The 19,802-nt window shown below is 41.5% G+C and overlaps 1 protein-coding gene across 8 annotated transcripts in view; it reads left to right on the forward strand.

The window, feature by feature from the left end:
- LOC128893062 (uncharacterized) overlaps positions 1-19,539 on the forward strand; it is a 37,229-nt gene extending 17,690 nt beyond the window's left edge. For 3 of the 8 annotated variants that reach the window (XM_054153800.1, XM_054153799.1, XM_054153801.1), the window contains exons 2-9: positions 3,616-4,034; positions 4,436-4,515; positions 6,402-6,636; positions 11,705-11,882; positions 13,679-13,826; positions 13,901-14,057; positions 14,295-15,882; positions 16,258-19,539. In XM_054153800.1, coding sequence (XP_054009775.1) covers positions 3,723-4,034; positions 4,436-4,515; positions 6,402-6,636; positions 11,705-11,882; positions 13,679-13,826; positions 13,901-14,057; positions 14,295-15,707 — 2,523 coding nt within the window. In that variant the 5' untranslated portion in view covers positions 3,616-3,722 and the 3' untranslated portion in view covers positions 15,708-15,882; positions 16,258-19,539. Of the gene's footprint in view, positions 1-662; positions 2,722-3,177; positions 3,449-3,615; positions 4,035-4,435; positions 4,516-6,401; positions 6,637-11,704; positions 11,883-13,678; positions 13,827-13,900; positions 14,058-14,294; positions 15,883-16,257 lie in introns of those variants that run through there. The other 5 variants (XM_054153798.1, XM_054153804.1, XM_054153806.1 and 2 more) reach the window with 5 other exon arrangements.
- The last annotated feature ends 263 nt before the right edge of the window (positions 19,540-19,802 follow it).

Raw genomic sequence — 19,802 nt, forward strand, 5'->3', positions numbered from 1 at the left:
CTACAGGAAATAATCAGGACTTACAATTATTATTGTCGCAAGAATTACATTAAAACACGCCCAGAGCAGGAGGAACATCGATAATTGTATGAATTAAGATTGATTATATAAAAGAATTTTAAAGAGGACACTATTTAGCATAAGATCACAGTGCATACGAAGGGTAAACAAAGTTAATGCCTAGAATCTCAATCATAACCATTAATACACTTCCACAAAAGAAAGAACATCCCTCACAACGACCATCACAAAGTTGCAAATTACTTGAAAAAGAAAATGTCTCGACTGCTTAATAGGGTCACCGTCGAGCTCGCTGTACAATACGACGAAGAGAAGCCTGGTTATCAAACATTGACTCTGGCCAGCGAACCAATGGTCGGTTCGTATGGGTCGCTTTTACCGTGGAAAAGGGTTAAAAAAATGTCCGCATTAGCAACGCTCGATAAAATCGCTGGAAATTCGGACGTTGGTAACGGTTGGACCAGCGGGGAGACAGCCGCAAACGCGATCCGCGCCAATCGTTAGCGAGCTGCTGCTTTCATGTTTATTAATGCAGCCGCGTAACCGAACGCGTGCGCGCTTACGCGGAAACGCGGAGGCGACCTCGGTCTATGACGACGTATTTATTCGTACGAGGTCAAGATCATTGTCGTTCGTTCTCGCGCAGTCTGGATTCTGTCACGTTCCGTTGCAAATCCTCTGTGCAGTCACTTCTTCGAGAACCGCGGACTCCAATCTCGCGGAGAGGTTTTTCCGAACGCGGCTCCGGGGTCATCGACCTCGTCCGAATCGCGAGCACGCGCTGGACTCGTGGAATGTTCCCATTTTAGACTTATCGACTTTGTCAACGATGCGTGTACTCATTTCCGAGGTGGACAAACAGGGACAGTGTTGGTTATTTGGAAATGAGTGTCGGGATTTTGATTAAAAATACTATTAGGTTGTCCCATAAGTTCGTGCTACTTTTTCATGATACCACAGCGGTGCTGGAAGGGTTAAATATTGACTCAGTCTGCACCACGAACTTATGGGATGACCTAGTAAAATAAGATGATATTATTTATTTAGTAGATCAACACGTTCACTGTCAGATAAATATTCTTTATTTCAAATAAAACACTTGCAAATGAAACAAAAATGGGAACTGCTGGTAACCAAAGTGAAATATAATTTCGAATGCAAAGAGTTAAAAATACTCTTTCTTAAAAATTTCTGCTGGGCTTTAATGTTACTTAGACTATTGGACGTCACTAATCAAACATCTATCGTGATTTATTTATGTAGCTTTACTAAAATTCATGAATTTCACGAGCCTGTCGAACAAATTAACGCGATCGTCTGTTGTTTAGGTGTTTACAAATACGTGTGTAGGTTAATCCGAGGACAGTAGATCCAGGATTTGCGACTGCGTAAAGAGCTACGCGATACGCAATTTTAGTTAGCTGTTGCGTTTCGTACATTGACGTCGTTTAGGTGCTCGTTAATAATTTCGCAAATCGAGGAAAGGTGTTCGATTGATGATAGTTGCAGTACGGTGTAAATATAGATGCACCGTGTATATGGCTTCAGAGATTCATTAGAGGATAAAAATTAGCGGTTTAGGGTCAACGATCCGTCGAAGATTAAATTGTTTACAAACGTGTCCTCGATTTCAAGGCGAATCGGTGAGTTCGATCGGGGCATAGGATTTCCGCGAAACGGAAACATTCGGATCGCGGTGCTCGTTAATCCACGAATGACTTCCACGGACTGCGCACAAAGGACGCCCCGTTACGCAATCCAGCGACATTGATGACAATCATCGAATTACCTGCGAAGCGCGATCGACCGCAGTTTCGCGCCATACTCGGTACAAGAAGGTCCCGTGAGACGAACCCTCATTAGTCGGTCCTCGAACGTAGATCGAAATCGAGATCATCTTGAAACAGTTGTGTGCGTATTCGTAATCGAGTCATGGAGTAGCTCTGCTTCGAATGAACATGTTTCAGCTGGTATATTATTAACGAACTGGACTTTTGGATTGTTTTTCACCGGGTGTGTTAGTGCTTCTTTAATGTCAGTGGATCGAATCGTAGATCGTAATTTTAACTATCCTTCCATTCGAAAAAATATATTCTCTAGTGCAACCCAAACTAAACACGAAAACACAAATGATATTCATTAATACATTCATAACTTTAAATAATTTATTCCAATTGAGGAAGTGAGCACACATTTATCAGTGGAAACGTATACAATGAAACGCGACGTTTACTTTACAAGCGTACCTAAGACACAATGCTCGTGTCGTCGTGAAAGACTTTGTTCGCACAACCAAACAAGTAACTAATTCTTTCTGGCCGAAAATTCCGATTGGTTCGTCGACCAGTGAGATCATTGTCGCTTCCAGTCGAGTTCGCGGCTCGGTGTTGAGACTACTCCGCACGACAGCGGCTTAAGGCGCGAAAATAGAGCCTGTGGACCGTCGATGTAGCCAGAACGCGGTTACGCATTTAGTCTTTAACTGGAAGCATCCGCGAGCGGAACGAGCGGCGTCGCGCTCGCCTCGAGTTTTCCGCGATCGAGCGACAACACCCTAAACGATCGGGCGATATCCTCTCGCGAACGAGTGGGTCGTCGCGAAACGACCATGCCAGCATTCCTGAAAGGATGCAACAAGTGCGTCGCGTCGAGGAAAGCTGCCTCGTAACGTGCCAGGGGTTGAAAATCGCAGCTGTGCATGTAAGTCGAAGGAAATAAAAAATCGAGCACGCTGTGATTTCACGTCTCAATATTTTATTTTTGCTGGCCTATTTGGCAACCGGGAAAGTGTCGTTTTTGTCTGTCTTTATAGCTCTTTATTTATATTTGAACCGTTCATTGCACAAATTAACTCCGTGAAACAAAAAGTTGAGAAATGATCTCTGAAATAAATTAATTATCATTCAGTGGCTAGACAAATTTTGTCGTTTAATAACGTTGATCTTTATTATCCAGGAAAGTTAGTAAAAGTTGACTGTACCAAGTGCTTTGACACTTAAATTTAAGATTTCTCAAAAATTCTTGCAGTGAACGCGATTCACCTTTATACTTTTTATTCCTATTATTCGATAGATAAATATGTTTCTCACTTTCGAGGCCCTGAAAAACGGCAAACTTTCTCGGTTGCCCGACACTTACACGACCGACGATTTTCAGTCTCCCATGTAGAGGTAACCTGGGTCGTGAGTCGCTCGTGAATCGACGGCTCTGATCTTCAGGGGGACACAACGATCGTCGTTGCAACAATTGTCTCGGGTTCCGTCGCCCACGGAACGATCATTTGGAGAGGCCTGAAATAGACGTGGCTGTTAAGGGTCAACGAGTAACGATGGAAGTATTTCGAACTCCTCGATCTATTCCGTGATTCTATCGATGAGAGATCGCTCGACTTGGGCAGAGGGCGGATCCTAGATCCCTTCACGACTCTGTAAGCGCTCTATTCCGATCGCAATGCTACGACTCGATTAAAACTTCCGCGAGCCTAGAAATACGAGGGTTGAAGTCGTGTTATATTTGATCGGGGAAAGTTTCTTTGTTGCAAAACAGACGTTAAATTTTTGATATGCTTTAAGCAATCGCTTGGATATTTTGCAGTTGGACGCGTCGGATAGGGCCGACGTGCATCGAAAAGCGTGACGAAGGGACTCGATAGAGTTAGTCTCGATTCCAGCAAGACACGGGAGAGAGAAGCTCTGGTGAAAATGGAAGCCAAAGGGATCGAGCATCGGCCGAGCGGTATCGACGAAAATCCTTTTATCTGGACCCTCTGTAAAGCTGGCGTCCCTCGAATATTGGTCGAATGTTTTCACGCTTGCGTGCGATTCTGTGCGGACATGATCCCAAAGAGAATAAGCTTGGGTTGCTTGCGAATCTTGGCTGCGCTGCTGGTGATCGTTGTCCCCCGATCGCTCACTTACCTTCTGCTGTATCCGATTTTCAGATTAGTATTCGGCAATTTGTACCCGGCCTATGCTTCTTACAAGGCGGTGAGGACGAAGAATGTTAAAGAATACGTGAGTATTTTGCAGTATTTTATTAGAATAATAAACGAATATCGTAATGGATTTAATGGCAGAAACGGTGTCTGGGTCGCGCGACTATCCGCGAAGAAACGTCGAGGCACTCTTGACTGATTCCATTAGGAACGATTATGTTTGACGATCATAATTAATGGAATTGGCTCGAGCACGCTTCGCAGAAGCGAGTTCGGGCTAGACCCATCGATAACACCTCGGTCAAACATTGTTCCCGCGGAATGTTTGCTACGCAAATGTTTATCGAGCGAGTCATATTCTCGAGTTTCTTTGTTAAAAAGCCTGGGAATCTTGGAAGAACTTCGCTGGTTGACGATGGAAGTCTTCCATCGGAGACGTTTTAACATTCCGATGACAAGCGTTACATCTTCTGTTTACAGGTGAAATGGATGATGTACTGGATCGTGTTCGCGCTGTTCACGTGCGCGGAAACCTTCACCGACGTCTTCTTTAGCTTCTGGTGAGACAATCGTAGAGTGTATGATTTTTATTATTCGCGTTCAATCGTGCTAATTACTGTAGACGACCCATTATTGGGGTTTTCATGATTACGCATACATTAACTTCTATATACTTGATTATTGTATTTGTAGATTCTGTGCGTTCGTAGACTCTATGTTATATTTTGTTTACTATGAATGCTGTATGTATTAGTAATTAATTGTATATAATAATTTGTCGGTCTTTAACAAGAATTTGTGAATTATACTCTTAATCGAGGTCTAAAACTAAGGTTGATGCGTCGAAAGAAATTTCCAGATAGAAGCTATCCTCGGAAAATATTGACTATTCGTCTTGGAGCCATTTATTTATTCTTTAATTAATACATACAATATTCATAGTACACAAAATATAACATAGAGTCTACAAACGTAGAAAATCTACAAATACAACAATCGAGTTTTCTAGTAAATAAATAAACGTACGTAAAGAATTCATAGTAAACAAAATATATAAAATGGAGTCTACGAACGTAGGGGATCTACAAATACAATAATCAGGTTTTTTAGTAAATAAACATAAGGAATTCATAGTAAACAGAGTACAATATAGAGTCTACGAATCTTCTGGGGCTTCCAACAGCACAACTTTCATAGAAATTGAAACTGAACCATACTAGAGCCGTGACGTAACGAATACCAGTGGCCAGCAATAGCGTCCCGCGCCAGTGGCGTAGAGTTAAACAAGGAAGAGAGGTCAAACGCGATCCCGTTCCTCGACTTGTTGAACCAAAATGTCCTCGCGATGGAATCGAGCGTGCAGCACGCAGAAAGAAAGTACCGGGGGCGGGTTCGAAACTCGCGAATGTTTGACAGCTCGGTCACGGCCCCATTTTCGCCGGAAGCGGGTAAAATTCGAAGCGAGCCGAGGCCAATAAACCTACATGAACCGCGTGGTCCGTGGCTCGCCACCGGGAATTCCGAAAGTCTAATTTCGGCCGAGATGGATATTGGCTTACATGCACTTCTGAGGGTTCCGCCAGCCGTGTCTCATCTTCCGTCTCTGTTTTTGCTGTTCCTCCCTGCTGTGCCAGATCCTCTCCCTTCGTACTCGGATTACAACCAAAAAGGAGAGACCCCGGTGTATTTCTGGCCTGGAATAGGCGCTTTCTTCCCTCCCTCGTTTTCCTTTCTGCACCGTGCGCCCCTAACCCGCGCCATTTTTCACTTTTTCTTCCTCTATCTCTCGCGAATCCGTCGCACATTACCAACAACTTGCTCGTTGATTTTTATTTTATTCTCGGACTTCGATTTGTCGGATGTGCTTTTATTTGTATCAGTGGCCTTCGAAACTTTGCATACTCGGGCAGATTTTATTATTCATACGTATTTATGATCGGAGCTTTAACCCCTTGCACTCCAAATTCTATTTAAATTTCGTTACGCTTTCAAGCGTTTTATTTGAAATTTACTTTAACCTATTTAGAAAGTATTTTTCTTTTGTTATTCTCAAATTTTTGTTCTTTTTATTATTGACAGTAATTATAATTATATAAAACTAAGCATCCACGTATGTGGCCAAGGGCGGGAAGAGGTTAACTAAAAAAGAAGGGAATTTAAATAAATAAAGGAAGGAACAGATTCACTTAAATGCCAGTTGTATTCTCACTTTCATTGTATTTGGCAATTTTCAAGTGTACAATATCTCTTGAAACAATTTCCTTCACTATCGACTTAAACACGAAAGAATGTCCTGACGTAAAAACTGATGTCGAGTCACACTCGACATAGGAGTGCAGAGGTTAAGTCTCTTTCTTAGTCGCCATAAAAACTCCCAAGTTTCATTCACCGATTCGGAGAATCGCCAGTGCATCTTATCGAATTTGCGCACCTTTTGCCCATCCAGGTTCCCCTTTTACTATGAAATTAAAACAATCCTGGTGGTGTGGCTGTTGAGCCCAGCCACCAAGGGTTCGAGCATCCTCTATCGACGCTTCGTCCATCCAGCTCTGATCCGTCGAGAGGCTGAGATCGACGAAGCTCTAGCGCGCGCAACGGAGCAGGGTTACACGGCTGTTCTGCAACTCGGCTCGAAGGGTGTGAACTACGCCACTACGGTTCTCATGCAGACCGCCATTAAGGTAAGTTTCGGCCCTGCGACTGGAAAGCTCCACTTAGCAACGCTGCTACGATGGAAACGGTCGTCTTGCTCGCGGGCAGACATTAAGTAGTTTTAATATTTAATTTTACTTATTCAGTATTTCATTTCAATTAAACTAGACTCAAACTATATTTAATTTATTCAAACGAATATTTATGGAATTTACTGTATATTTCTTCCCAAAAACTCGAGCTGAACTATCGTTGCACTATCCTTGAAGTAGTTTAGATGAAACTATTAGAAACGAATACAAACGTAGTATACTTTTTGTAATTTTACTTATTCAGTATTCCATTTCAATTAAACTAGACTCAAACTATATTTAATTTATTCAAACGAATATTTATGGAATTTACTGTATATTTCTTCCCAAAAACTCGAGCTGAACTATCGTTGCTCTATCCTTGAAGTAGTTTAGATGAAACCATCAGAAACGAATACAAACGTAGTATACTTTTTGTGATTTTACTTATTCAGTATTCCATTTCAATTAAATTATACTCAAACTATATTTAATTTATTCAAACGAATATTTATGGGATTCACTGTATATTTCTTCCCAAAAACTCGAGCTGAACTATCGTTGCACTATCCTTGAAGTAGTTTAGATGAAACCATTAGAAACGAATACAAACGTAGTATACTTTGATTAGAAGCTTAAATCTGTAAAACGCAGACTTCTTCCCGCGTGCCAAGACGACCGTTGATTCGTTTTATGTCTCACTCAGCACCCTAATTCGCCTCGGCTACTGCTTGGCCAAGCCTCCCCACTAATCGTTCGATAATTATTTTTTTTTTCTTTTGATTTTATGTTTTCGTTGCCCCGCACGCCTTCCCCGCACGCCGTCTCACCGCCTCTAATCAAAAACTACCATCAACGTCGATCACCGTCAACACCATACAACACCGTCTAACCACTGCCAAACTCATCGTCGTTCCTTTAACAAATCATCGTCGTTAAAAATAAAAATCAACCAAAAAATACCAATATCATCGTGTGTATACCTGTACACGCGTATGTGTGCGTGTATCCATCATGTGTCGATCCGTCGTTAACACCAAAAAACACACACTCGACGACGTTCACACGCACGTGTGCTAAAAACCAAAAAAAAATTAATAAACCATACACACGGCGGGGTGTCAGCATTTGAAATCAGACTTAGACGTGGCGCGTGAGATCCCTGCCAGCCAATCAGACTCGGCGATTTCTAGCTTAGCCAAGCGTCCAACGTTGCCGACGCTTCAGACGGGGACGGATCAGGAAGACAACGCCACAACGAGCAGATGGGCGCAGTCGAGTACCAGCGTTAATTACGAGGAGGAGTTGATCGCGATGGAATCGGTGTCCGACGTGCAAGAGGACACGGAAATCAACACCGACGTCGAGACCGAGCTCGTCGGCGACACCGAACCGACGATTTTCAAGGTGCCGCAGCCGAAGAGGACCGCGAAGAGCCGAAGAGCCAGGAAGTTCAAAGCCGGGACCACCAGGCGGCTGAAATATACCTCTCGCGAGGATTTCGATTATTGTAAATACAGCGACGATGACTGCGAGACCAGACAATCCAGTCATCCTTGCTAACTCGACGGCGAACGTCGAGTCGCTGAAGTTACCGGTTAGGGTTACCGTAGAGTTAGGTTTCTTTTTTTTCTTTTTTACGACTTTCACTGGCTACCAGACCAGGCAAGTTTGTCGAATACGTGTGTTTTCGCCAGCCCGTGATAATCCTAGCTGTTATCATCGTTCGCAGGCTGGAGGCTGTAAAACGGTTTGAAGAAATGATAATAAAAATGGGTTTTAACCGTGTGATGATATCCCGTTCACGATGGACCAGGTTCGTTTAACGTCGTCTCCGATGAAATTCTCCGCGTGCTTGTCTGAAACGGATACTAGGGTACTATGAACTTGGTACATTTCGTATTTTAAGCGAACCTTTTTGGAACCAACACTGCGTGTCTTTTCGAAAGTCTATTTATACGCCTTCTTGTACGAATACAATTATATTCGAGGAACGTCTGTCTCGCGAATCGTGATAATCATAGTGATTCAGGAAAATCAGTGCCTTCGAGCGACCTCGTGTCGCGTCGCAACGAACGATTCAAAGAACAAATATTTTTTGAGAATCGACGGAATCCCTTTTAACGACGAGAGATTTCGTCGCAGGTCGACGGGAATTTTAATTTTACTGTTGTAAACTTTTAACTATTTCATGGCCGAATACATAAAAAGGTTTGCAAGTTATCGAGCGATAGGATATAATAATACAATGTACTCTGATAAACAGACTGCGGATGTTTACGCATTTATGACAAATAGGAGCATGCAAGAATATATGAGAACGCGCACAAATGCTTAAGTATGTAAAATTTCAAGCGTAGAATACATTTTACGTTACTTGGAAGATACGAATCTGTAAACATATTGGGTTGTCCGGAAAGTTCATGCCTATTTTTAAGAAAAATTCAAAGGGATATTTGAATTTTGATATACAGTCAGTGTAAGAAGTATTCGTACAGCAACCCATTTAAAATAAATGGTTCTTGTACGAATACTTATTACACTGACTGTATATTTATTGAATTATATATGTACCATTTTGTTCCATTTTGTTCCACAACCTTTCCACCTTTTAAAGAATGTACATATGTTATTTATTAGTTTTCGGTATATTAAGACTTGTACCGCCAACTAATAATCGGCATGGACTTTCCAGACAGTCCAATATAAATTAGCATGGCCATCCGCAGTCTACTGATTAAATATTTGTACGAATTATGATTTAGATTGTTAAATCGGTGTTTTGTGATTGTGGACCCGTTGCGTTCCTAGCGTTCAACTCTCCAGCTTCAACGAGATGGGCTACGAACGAATGACTACTTTCGTTTTGTTTGTCTGGAGGGTTTAAAAAGCTATCGAATTCGAGTCTGTGTACCATGTATCTGAAAAGTTTCTACGATGAGTCGTAGATGCACCTAGAACTGGAAGAATGAGTTCAAGACTGTCATGCGACGAGGTAACGAGAGAAACAATCCTGATTATGCGAAAACTCATCTGCGTGTATCTTCAACGAAGCATTCAGGAGCAGAGTGATTTCAACTATTGTTAACTCGGTCACAAATGTGTTGTTCTTATTGCTAGAAAAATGTTAAATCCAATATCGATTTTTATACAATTTATTCCACTCTTTAAAACTATCTGCGGAGGAATTAAAGTTTTATCTTATTTGTTCAACGAGATAAGAGTGATCAAGTCACGCGAACGATTACTTCTATTGTTGTAATATAATAATAAAATTAAATTCCGAAACGGTGGAATCGAACAGTAATTCGAGCAACGATGGATATAACATTTTTAACTCGTATGTTAGATTGATGTGAAAGTAACGCAGAATAATGAAGTTAGCAATGGGGTAATAAGATTTAGAATATATTTTTGTTTTTGTTTTTTTATTTCTAAGATGATTGGTGAACGAGAATTAAGAAAAACTCGTTGACAAATTTTCCTCATCCTACCTTGACATCTTGAATGTCTCGAATTTTTTTTTTCTAATAAATTTTTAATTACAGAGAGCTGCGTCGACGTTCTCGTTACTTCTGCATCGTCGTACATTCGCTGCGATCGCTATTAATTTTAAAGAAATCGCATCGATTCGCTCATTTGCCAAGAAACACTTAGAGAGTAAGACTTTTTATACCCAATCCCAAAGATTTTACGCAACAATGATATGGTATTGTTTCTTTTTTCTCTTTTTTTTTTCGAATAAACGCGTTCTGCCGACAAGGATCTGCTGATATTGCCCCTCTCACTTTCGTCGACCACGCACCTGCTGCTCGTAAGTATTTGATCCGAGTTAAATGTCTCTCGTTTTAATAAATACTGTGTGGCACTCGTCGCTAGATACTTCTACACATACAAATTCTTAGACAACTTGGATTTGATTTGGAAAATGAGATCCACTAGGTATCATGCTCATTAATTGTCAGAACATTTTCGAAATTTTTCTAGTCTTTGAAAAGCATAAACGTTTCATTCTGGTTCTAATTGTACCGAAAAACTGAATAGGATGAAGTTAGTTAATACTTGCGAGCGGCAGGGTCTACGCCAGGCACGTCAAACTCACTTTTGCTTGTGAACGAATTTGCACTTAAAAGACTTTGAATTCAAACAAATATATATTATTAGATTCTCAAAGATATATTTCCCGTATTCGGAGCACGTTCTCTGCATTCCATTAGGAATACTTATTAACACGTTGATCGCCATGTCACCCATATATGGGTGACAGTGTTTTTCACTCAAGAACTAGAAAGATTAATTCTGAAAGTTAGACGTCACAGCAGATGAATCTAAATGAAGTTGATGAATTTTGATGTAATTACAAAACTAAATACCACGATAAATGTTTCATTACCTAGACTCTGATAGTCTAAATAATATTTAATGTTAGCAGAAATTTTCAAGAATATTCGTTTGGCAGTCAACGTGTTAAGTAAAATAATAACTACGTTAGAAACTGACAAGTACAGTCGTTTAGCGTTAACAGAAGCCAGCAAGATAAATGCAGAGATCAATCGTGCCTCCAAAATCTAATCGATCCGCGCGTTTGATATGCCTGACGACTAGAACGCGTGCGTTTCGCGATCGTCCGCGTCGATTGATATCTCCTGTTCGCGTCGAGCGAATCCCGTCTAACGAGTTGGTCCAGTTAATCAAGAGAGGCTTCTTCTACCGCTGGAGCACGCTTAGCTCGCGCCAGAATGCAAACCAGAAAGAAAACGCATCCCGGATTGACAAGGGACCGCCTTTGCGTAGCCGAAGCCTAGATACGACGATTTCTTAGGCTCTGGTGTCGACAGATAACACATTAACACCTTATTTTCCGGGTTGGTAAGAGTTTCGTTTTTTTTCCCCTTTTAGCTCTCTCTTATTATTTTTCGCACTCTTCTCTTCCGCTCTATCTTTTACTATACGCACCCGGCGCCTAACAGAACGCGACGCGATGGGTTAATCGTGCAAACTGAAGAATGGAGAATTACTCTTTCAGGGTGGCGGCGGATTGGTGCAGCATTTGAAGAAGAGCTACAGCCTGAGCGATCTGACCGGCGAGAAGGAGGACGAGAATAGAAACACGTCGCACATGCACGACGAGACGGACATGGAAGGTTGCTCGCCGATCCTAGCGCCGCTAATTTCTGCGTATTCTCCCTCGGGAATATCCTTTAGTCCGTTGCTTTGCTCCGTCCCAGCCGCACAGTGGGACAAAACGGCTCTCGGCGATCAAAAATCCGTAACTTTGGTTCTCTTGAAAATATTTTAATGAAATTTTAGGAACTTATTCCCTATACTATGATACTTAAATTGTATTAGTATAAATCAATTTGAGCTACAGGGTGTCCAAATATTCACGTATAAAGTGTAACGCGTTCAATATCTTTCACTTGTTTGACATACTTATTCCTATTTAACCAAAATTCGACTCAAACTTGTTATTAACTATGAGAGAAATGTATTTAGTAATTTAAAGATGACAAGATGTACGTAATAATCATAGAAGTAAGCGTACAAACGTACGTACTATTTTCTGTTCGAGTCCTATTTAGTACAATCACCCATTTTCTCGAAATGGGGCACCTAGGAGCACCTGATCTTTGCAGAATCTGATAGAGGATGGTTCACCCTTTCCTGTGATAGCAATCAAACCTCGAACATGTGCGGACAATTTTTTATAACCATGCGTAAAGTTACAATTTTACTTAAATGTACTTCTCTCCAAGCAGATCCTATTATTTAAAAAGTTGTTAACATTTTGACTTACTTTATGCATTGAATACTATCTATACAAATCTAGTAAACGTAATATTTCATTTGAATATCGTCTTTCTGTGCAAAGTTTTTTAGAATCGTATATCGAAGTTAGGAGTAATATCGTAAGCGTTTTTCTTGGACGAATTTCAACTGCCTTTGAATGCGCACCACAGCAAAATGGAAGCAAATATCAAAAAACGGATTGCGCTACATTAAACAGCAATTTATCCTCTATCGATGTACGTAAACAGTTTTTCCATTTTTCGAATTCACGAAAATCGATTTTTGATCGCCGAAAGCCGTTTCGTCCCACCGTGCGCCGATCGTTTAATGATTTTTTGGAAATCGTGAAACGAAAGGAGTTGGTTAGTCGAGGACTTCGTCTTTTTAGGTGCTAGATGCGCGCGAACGATCCCTGGGATGTCGACACTCGAACGTTATTGTTAAAACTGTATCCAACCATGGAAAATTTTAGAAATATTCCCTTAACAATCAAATTATCATATGAATCATTGCATGTATCGATTAACTTCATAAAACAAAAAGTTGAGAAATACGATGAAATAATGCACATTGGTTTTTAAAATTCCGTTTATAATATAAATTCAAATAGTTATTATAGAGTGCATAAATACAATCATAATACAAATTCAAATAAATATTGTAAAACGCACAAATACAGTTGTAACAGAATTTCGAATAATTATTCTATAATGCAAAAATACAGATGTAGCTTTCATCTATAAAATTAATAAGAAAGAATAGCTAAAAATAATTGTCAGTAATGTTACAATTTGTATGCAACAGTTAATCGATTTGTGCAGTGAACAGTTCAAACTTATTCCTAAAGTACACTGATGGGCGAAACCCTATACTGCGAATAAATCTGAAGTTTACCGATCTCGTTTCCTCTTTCGAACATTTTCCAAACATCGGCAAACTTCGGATTTACTCGAAGCCTAGGGTTTTGCCCATCTCTGCTAAAGTCAATCGTATTTGTTATCGAGCATCCAAAGAGTCCAATCTAAAAGTTCCTAGAACCGATCTCAGTTCTTCGATCGTTCGATCCACGAGTTTACAAACGCTAAATCAGTGCTAGTCTCGTTTCCTTGTTTCAAACACCTGCAAGTCAGTAGATCGATAAACGATTCAGGCTTTATTCTCTACCTCGCGAAAGGTTTGCAGAAATTAAAGCTCTCGCTTACGTTTATAGTGGAACCTCGTCGAAGGGAGCACGTTGGAAGAAGGGGATACAGTCCTCGTCGGACGCAGTCGAGTAGCAATCGCATGGAAATTTACTTCTCTGAAGTGGACGTCGATGTTAGACAACCCAGGCCTAGGGAACCGACAGCTAGCTTAACGTAGGTATTCCTAGAGCTGTCCTAGCCGAAGCAAAATAAGGAACCGTTTCCTTTAATGCAATTTTCAATTTTAGTAATATAAGATCCTCGGACGACATATCCAGCGGATACAGCAGCGGAGAGGCGTTGCAATCGACTCGCTCATCCCAGGGCGAGTCGTTAGTTAGAACATCGAGCGTCGGTGCAAGAACACGCGCAAAACCCCGCTCCACCACGAAGAAACAACCAGAGGTACGAAATCCGCCTGCTCGAACTCCTATGACAACGTAAATCAAGGCTTAATCGCGCCAGTTCCGAGACCCAATTTCGTTCTCCGACGTGGGGCTTACTCAAATTGAATCTGACGCGTATTCCAAACGCGTCGACATTGAGCCTCGATTAACCGTTCAACTTTGCCACAGTCTATTCGCGAATTATCGACGTCCGTTATTCCTCACTCTTTGTAATAAATTTTTGTGGTATTTGAAGGACGCAGGAGAGGATTCCGACAGCAACGACCCTCCTTCCTCCATAAACATCTCACTTCCGACACCTTTAAGTCTCGTGACCCCCGAACAAGCTCTCGAGATCTTGCTTCTGCTCTCGCAAAACAGTAATGTTGCCGATTATATAAAATTCGATCGTGGTCCCCTTGTCGCAGGTAACGATGACGTGATAGAAAACACCAGTCAACCAGGCCCCCAACCAGAATCTGTAGGTGAACTCTGCTCGGAGTCTCCGACCACGGATGTTCAAATAATTCAGAGTATAGTGACGAAAGCTGATCCCGAGCATTCTACAGAAACGGTGGATGCATCTGTTATCGACCAGTCGCAGCAAGCGAGTACTCCAAATACTGACACCACAGTGGTGACAACACACGATATCAATCACGCGACAACAGTTGCAACCACAGAGGCTTCCTCAAATATAATTCCTTCGGCACTCCTCGAAAAACCGACCGTCGATCGCACAGCAACCGATGAACTTTGCCAGAACAAGTTCGACGAGTTGAAGCAGCTTCTGAGCGAGGCTCACAAGGCCGTTAATAACATCGTCTACTCGCAAGAGAAGTTAAAGCTCAGTGATGATGATATCACCGAGACCCATGACGCGTCTCATAACGAGATCCTGAAGAGAGACGACGTAGATCAGAAGGTATCCTCGAAGACAACCGAGGAAGCGAACATAGCCTCCTCCTTGGATGTATGGACAACTCCAGACGTGTCTCGAAGCAACTCCGATGGTTTCAATCGCGCAGGCAAGTACCACAAGAAGCCAGCACCGAAGGTACCACTCTCGAAGAGCGAGGAAGACTTGACCGACGACGCTGACTCTCAGAACGCGGTGAAGGCCACTCTGGTGATCAAAACTGGTACGTTGAAGACATTCTCTAACACAGGTGCTGCGAAGGACGTGTTCATCGCCCACGTCGCGGACAAGACTAAATTAAAAAAGTCTAAGAGACAGAGAACCAAGGAAGGATTCTCTAAACTGTTGACGATTCCGAAAAGCATCTTCCACGGTGCCTTTAACAGGGATCACAAAGGTTCGTCCAAGACTGACGATTCGAGTCTAAATTTGAGCGCTAGTCAGTCGAGATCGAACAGCATCGAGCCACAGGAAACGATCATAGAACTTGCTCCTAAGTCGTCGATCTCGAGTCAAGGATCGAACGATCAGAACGATCAGAACGACGATAAGAGCGATAATGAGACTTCCACCAGCTCTGATACTTACACGCTTGCGTCGAATAACGATACAGATACAAAAACAATCGAAGAGCAGAAGGCTCAAATCGCAAACGAGGAGAAAGCTGCAACGGTGAACCCAGAGTCTCAAATAAGAGAAATGTCTCGGTCGCCTAAAGCCGTGAAAAAGATGGAGTCAGACATTTATTAAGCTTTTATCGCAAACAACGAATTTAATACAAGCGTTAGTCGGGTCTCGTTGACTGGTTTTCGGAAGCGAATTAAACAAACCTTGTGTCACCTCATCCTTCCCCATCCTCCTCACTGTTTAATACTCTACCATACTGGAAGTCTGGAGAGAAGAATCGGATTAATTCGTTCAGATCGTATGGAAATGGTTTACTAGAGTGTTTTCTGATTCGTAATTTCTTAGTCACTAACCACTTAGAGAGTGTTTTATCCTAAATGCGCATGCGGTTAGTCTGTTAACACTTTACTGCAACCTGTTAATCGTGTTGTTGATTGTGTATTTACAATACCCAATTCGACGAAACAAACGAAGCTTTAATATATCTCGTATGAGTCCAGAATGAGTCCGCGTTTTATGGTGCCTCGATACAGAGGCTTTCTTGCAAATAGTGTTGCGTGTTCTTCTCCAAAAACACAACGAGTTTTATACAAAGATTGAGCGTTGACCCTGAGCATTCCACGATTGCATTAGCGTTACACTCAATAACGAACGATTCGTTTGTGCGTTCCAGATAACAAACTTCGCTACCCTCCCTCGCAGCAAGAAGATAAGTAAGAAGAAGGTAGCATGAAATTTAGGGACTGCTGCTGATCGCATCAAGGAATAAACCACCGACCGTTCTCCCGACGGCTATGATTGATTCAGGATCAGCAGCGGACGAGGCTGAACTGATGCAACGCGTATTGCATAACGACGTTGTGTCCTAGCATTAGCGTTACACGATACGTTTGTATATAGTTCTCGCACGAAGCAAACGAAATTCTCGTCGTTTATGTTGAAACATCCAAGTAAGTCGTTAACGGAAGAACCGTTGCAACCAGTAAGCCCCGAATCTGAAGAATGCGAGCTCACCGCTACGTTATGGCGTAGCCTGAAGAGCAGCCTTCTTCGGTTTCGAGGCCCTGTAGTTTGAGTCGACCAGTTTACTCGGGAATCTTAGGAAAAAGCTATAGCAATTTTTTGATCGTGACTGGTCGTAATAACACCGTTGCTCACGGTCATCCAAAATGGTCTTAGACTAGCATTACGCCTTTGATTGCATACCCTCGAGCCTCGTGCATAACGTCGTTTCAGTCGAGAGTTTTTTTACACACCAACGTTGAACGGTAGCAAAGGTGAACTTGTTTACCGCACTCGCAAACAATGTTGCTTAAGATCAAGCGTAGACCTCACCGACTAAGACACACAGCGTGTCGTATACGGGAATATCCATCAGCGTGGAATCTCATTTCCTAAGCTTTTCTAAACTGTAGCTCCGATATTTTGTAAATTGCTCGGATCGCCATAAAGGAGGAGAAACGTCCTTAGGAGGACACGAGTTTAAGCCACGACGGTTTGAAAGACAGAAATGAATTCTAGTCAAGAAACAACATGTACTCAGGCATCTCTCGCATAGTGCCACTTAACTTTCGATAATTTGTCTATACGACTATACTTAGCCATTATTCGAAGACGCGCGGCGATTAATCCGTAAGTGACTGCGAATCGAGTCGTCCTTCTTTTTCATGGAAATTAGAAGTCGAAGTACTGGGTGTGTTTGTAAAAACCGTAGGTAATTCTAGGGTCCCGTCGATGACCAACGATTTCGAAAAGTTAACCAAGGTTGTGTTCCCATTCGCGCAATGCAAGGAGAGCATAAAGCCGGCGACTGACTTGCAACAAAACATTGTAATGTAACGGGAGCATTCGCTTAATTTGGTGGACTAGCAAGCGACGAACCGAGCCGTTCTTGCGCTCGGTTCGCGCTCGACCGTGCTCCATTGGTCTGTCGGTTTTTTTGACGAACCTCTTTGATCGTCTACTTTCCACTGAACTGAGTAGGAAGCATTGAGAGAGAATTTAGCCGAGAGTTCGAAGCGAGCATTCGTGATTCCAAAAAGGACCTTGTAATGTAACGTTGGTGTCGAACCGTAAAATTCGTGCCGGGCAGTTACATTACAGCGTTCTGTTGCAAGTCAGTCGCCGGCTTAACGCGTTCGACATACCTCGATGTGTGCTGACTTTGAAAAGCAATCTTTTTTAAACGTTTCGAACGCGTTCTGCGCACTATACATTGCGCTCGTGGGAATCTTCAATGCTCCGATGACTTAGTTTGTTTCAGTGTTCAAGCATTCTAAAAAAAGAATTGCGACTGATCGCTATCGAGATTGACGATCGTTGAACTATATGTACGCGAAGCCTCGCTCGAGATACCCAGTCCATATTATATTTCTTGCTCGCGGTTTTTTAACTAGAGTATATGTTAACTATTGTTTCTAAAATGTCGTATCTTGTTCACGTTATCTTTTTTATTGCGCGCGGTGAATCGTGCAGATTATTTACGCACAAGTGCTACGACCACTTTGAATGAGAAACGTGGAAAGAGTTTAATTAACGATGTTAACAAATTCGTGCATATAGTTTATCATGCTATGCTCTAAATGTCATTATAAATCTTGGGCTAACCCTAAGCCAGTACTGCTTTTGAGAGCAAAGAAATTTCTTCCACTTTGTCTCCATTATAATATACAGGAAGGCCACACTTGAGCACAGAATATGGTGCTTGAGATTAAACACGTCCCTACTTTCACACCGATGAACGAAGAATAGTCAGAGGTAGATGGTCCATGATTTTTGCAGTCAACATTCTCTACCCTAAGTATGATTAATGCTTATTCAGGGTGGCCCAAAGTAGTTTGTATTTAATTTGATTTATTAGGTTCCAAAAGTTTCTTTCGCTTTATTAATATGTAATACATGCACAATAGTTTATGTTTTATGTTACATTACTGAATTGTGCACGATTCATTTCGCTCCATTACTGTTACAACATGAATATCTATGAAATTAGATTGTCTCTTTATATAAACACGACCACAGAAAATAATTGAGTGCAACTCGCGAAAGAAACTTTCGGGACAACCTAATACAATTCGTTATTCATTGTACCACTTATTTTGAGATATCCTTGTATGTATAAATCCGATGTGTTATCCGCCTATGGACAGAACCATTTTTAGAGGAAAAAAAGCGATGGCGAGAAACTTTGTACGTGGAACGTAACGTGTATTATCATTCGGTTAAGACTTTGTTACATCGTATAATTGTTGATTTTACTAAGCACGTTCTATGCGATTTTCACAGTTATATGTTACCAAATGAAAATGCAGCTGGTGCCACGATATCGTAATATATAGGGTACTTGATAAATATATAGAGTCATAACGCGGAGCTTTGGCTTCACAAATTTGACATTCGCGATTGTTTATTAGTACATTGAAAACATTCGCTGCATTTTTGTTGGTAACGGCTCGAAGCTCGTCAGAGAAAACTAACCAATTGTAATTTATATGTATCGTTACTCCTTAGCTATCTTGATATTTGTGCATAAGTGCGTGTCTGTGTGTATGTGTATGCATGTGAAAGCGAGGATGAGAGACAGACAGACAGACAGAGAGAGAGAGAGGGGGGGGAGGGAGAGAAAGACATGCTCAACTAAGAATATTTACCCATGTTCGAAGGGAAAAAGATATTCCTAGATTCTTTACGATATCTCGATATTATTCGAGTATTGTTCTTTGTAATCATTAAGCATTTCCGGCGTGACGATATTGCGCTGAGAACTGTATGGTGCTGCGAATATTTGAATTTGTTTTATAGTTACATATTCCTGCAAAATACGAAAAACCTGTGTGTTCTGAGCAGAGTAGAGAATGTCAGAAACTTTTATGAAGGATGTGGATTGATCGGTACACAGTATTTCGATTTAAGTATATCTGTAGTCAATAAAGTGACATTAAAGAATTACAACAAATTTGATTAAAAATTAACCACTCAAGTTTGTAATACAAATAGTTCTCATTGATGCTGCTAGACGCCGAATGGCTTAGTATCACCTCCTTTGACGGCTCCTGACTGCCCCTGACGGCATGTGACAGCAACTTACTACAAAACCTCTAACAAAGTCGCAGGGCTTAAAAGTTCAACAGAGTTTCATCACAAAATACCTCCTAGTACTTTCTAAAGCCTCCTAACACATCCTAACACCTTCTAACATTTCGTTACACCCCCCAAAAA

This window comes from Hylaeus anthracinus, unplaced genomic scaffold, assembly GCF_026225885.1.
Source record: "Hylaeus anthracinus isolate JK02 unplaced genomic scaffold, UHH_iyHylAnth1.0_haploid 2, whole genome shotgun sequence".
In the NCBI taxonomy this organism is placed as follows: domain Eukaryota; kingdom Metazoa; phylum Arthropoda; class Insecta; order Hymenoptera; family Colletidae; genus Hylaeus; species Hylaeus anthracinus.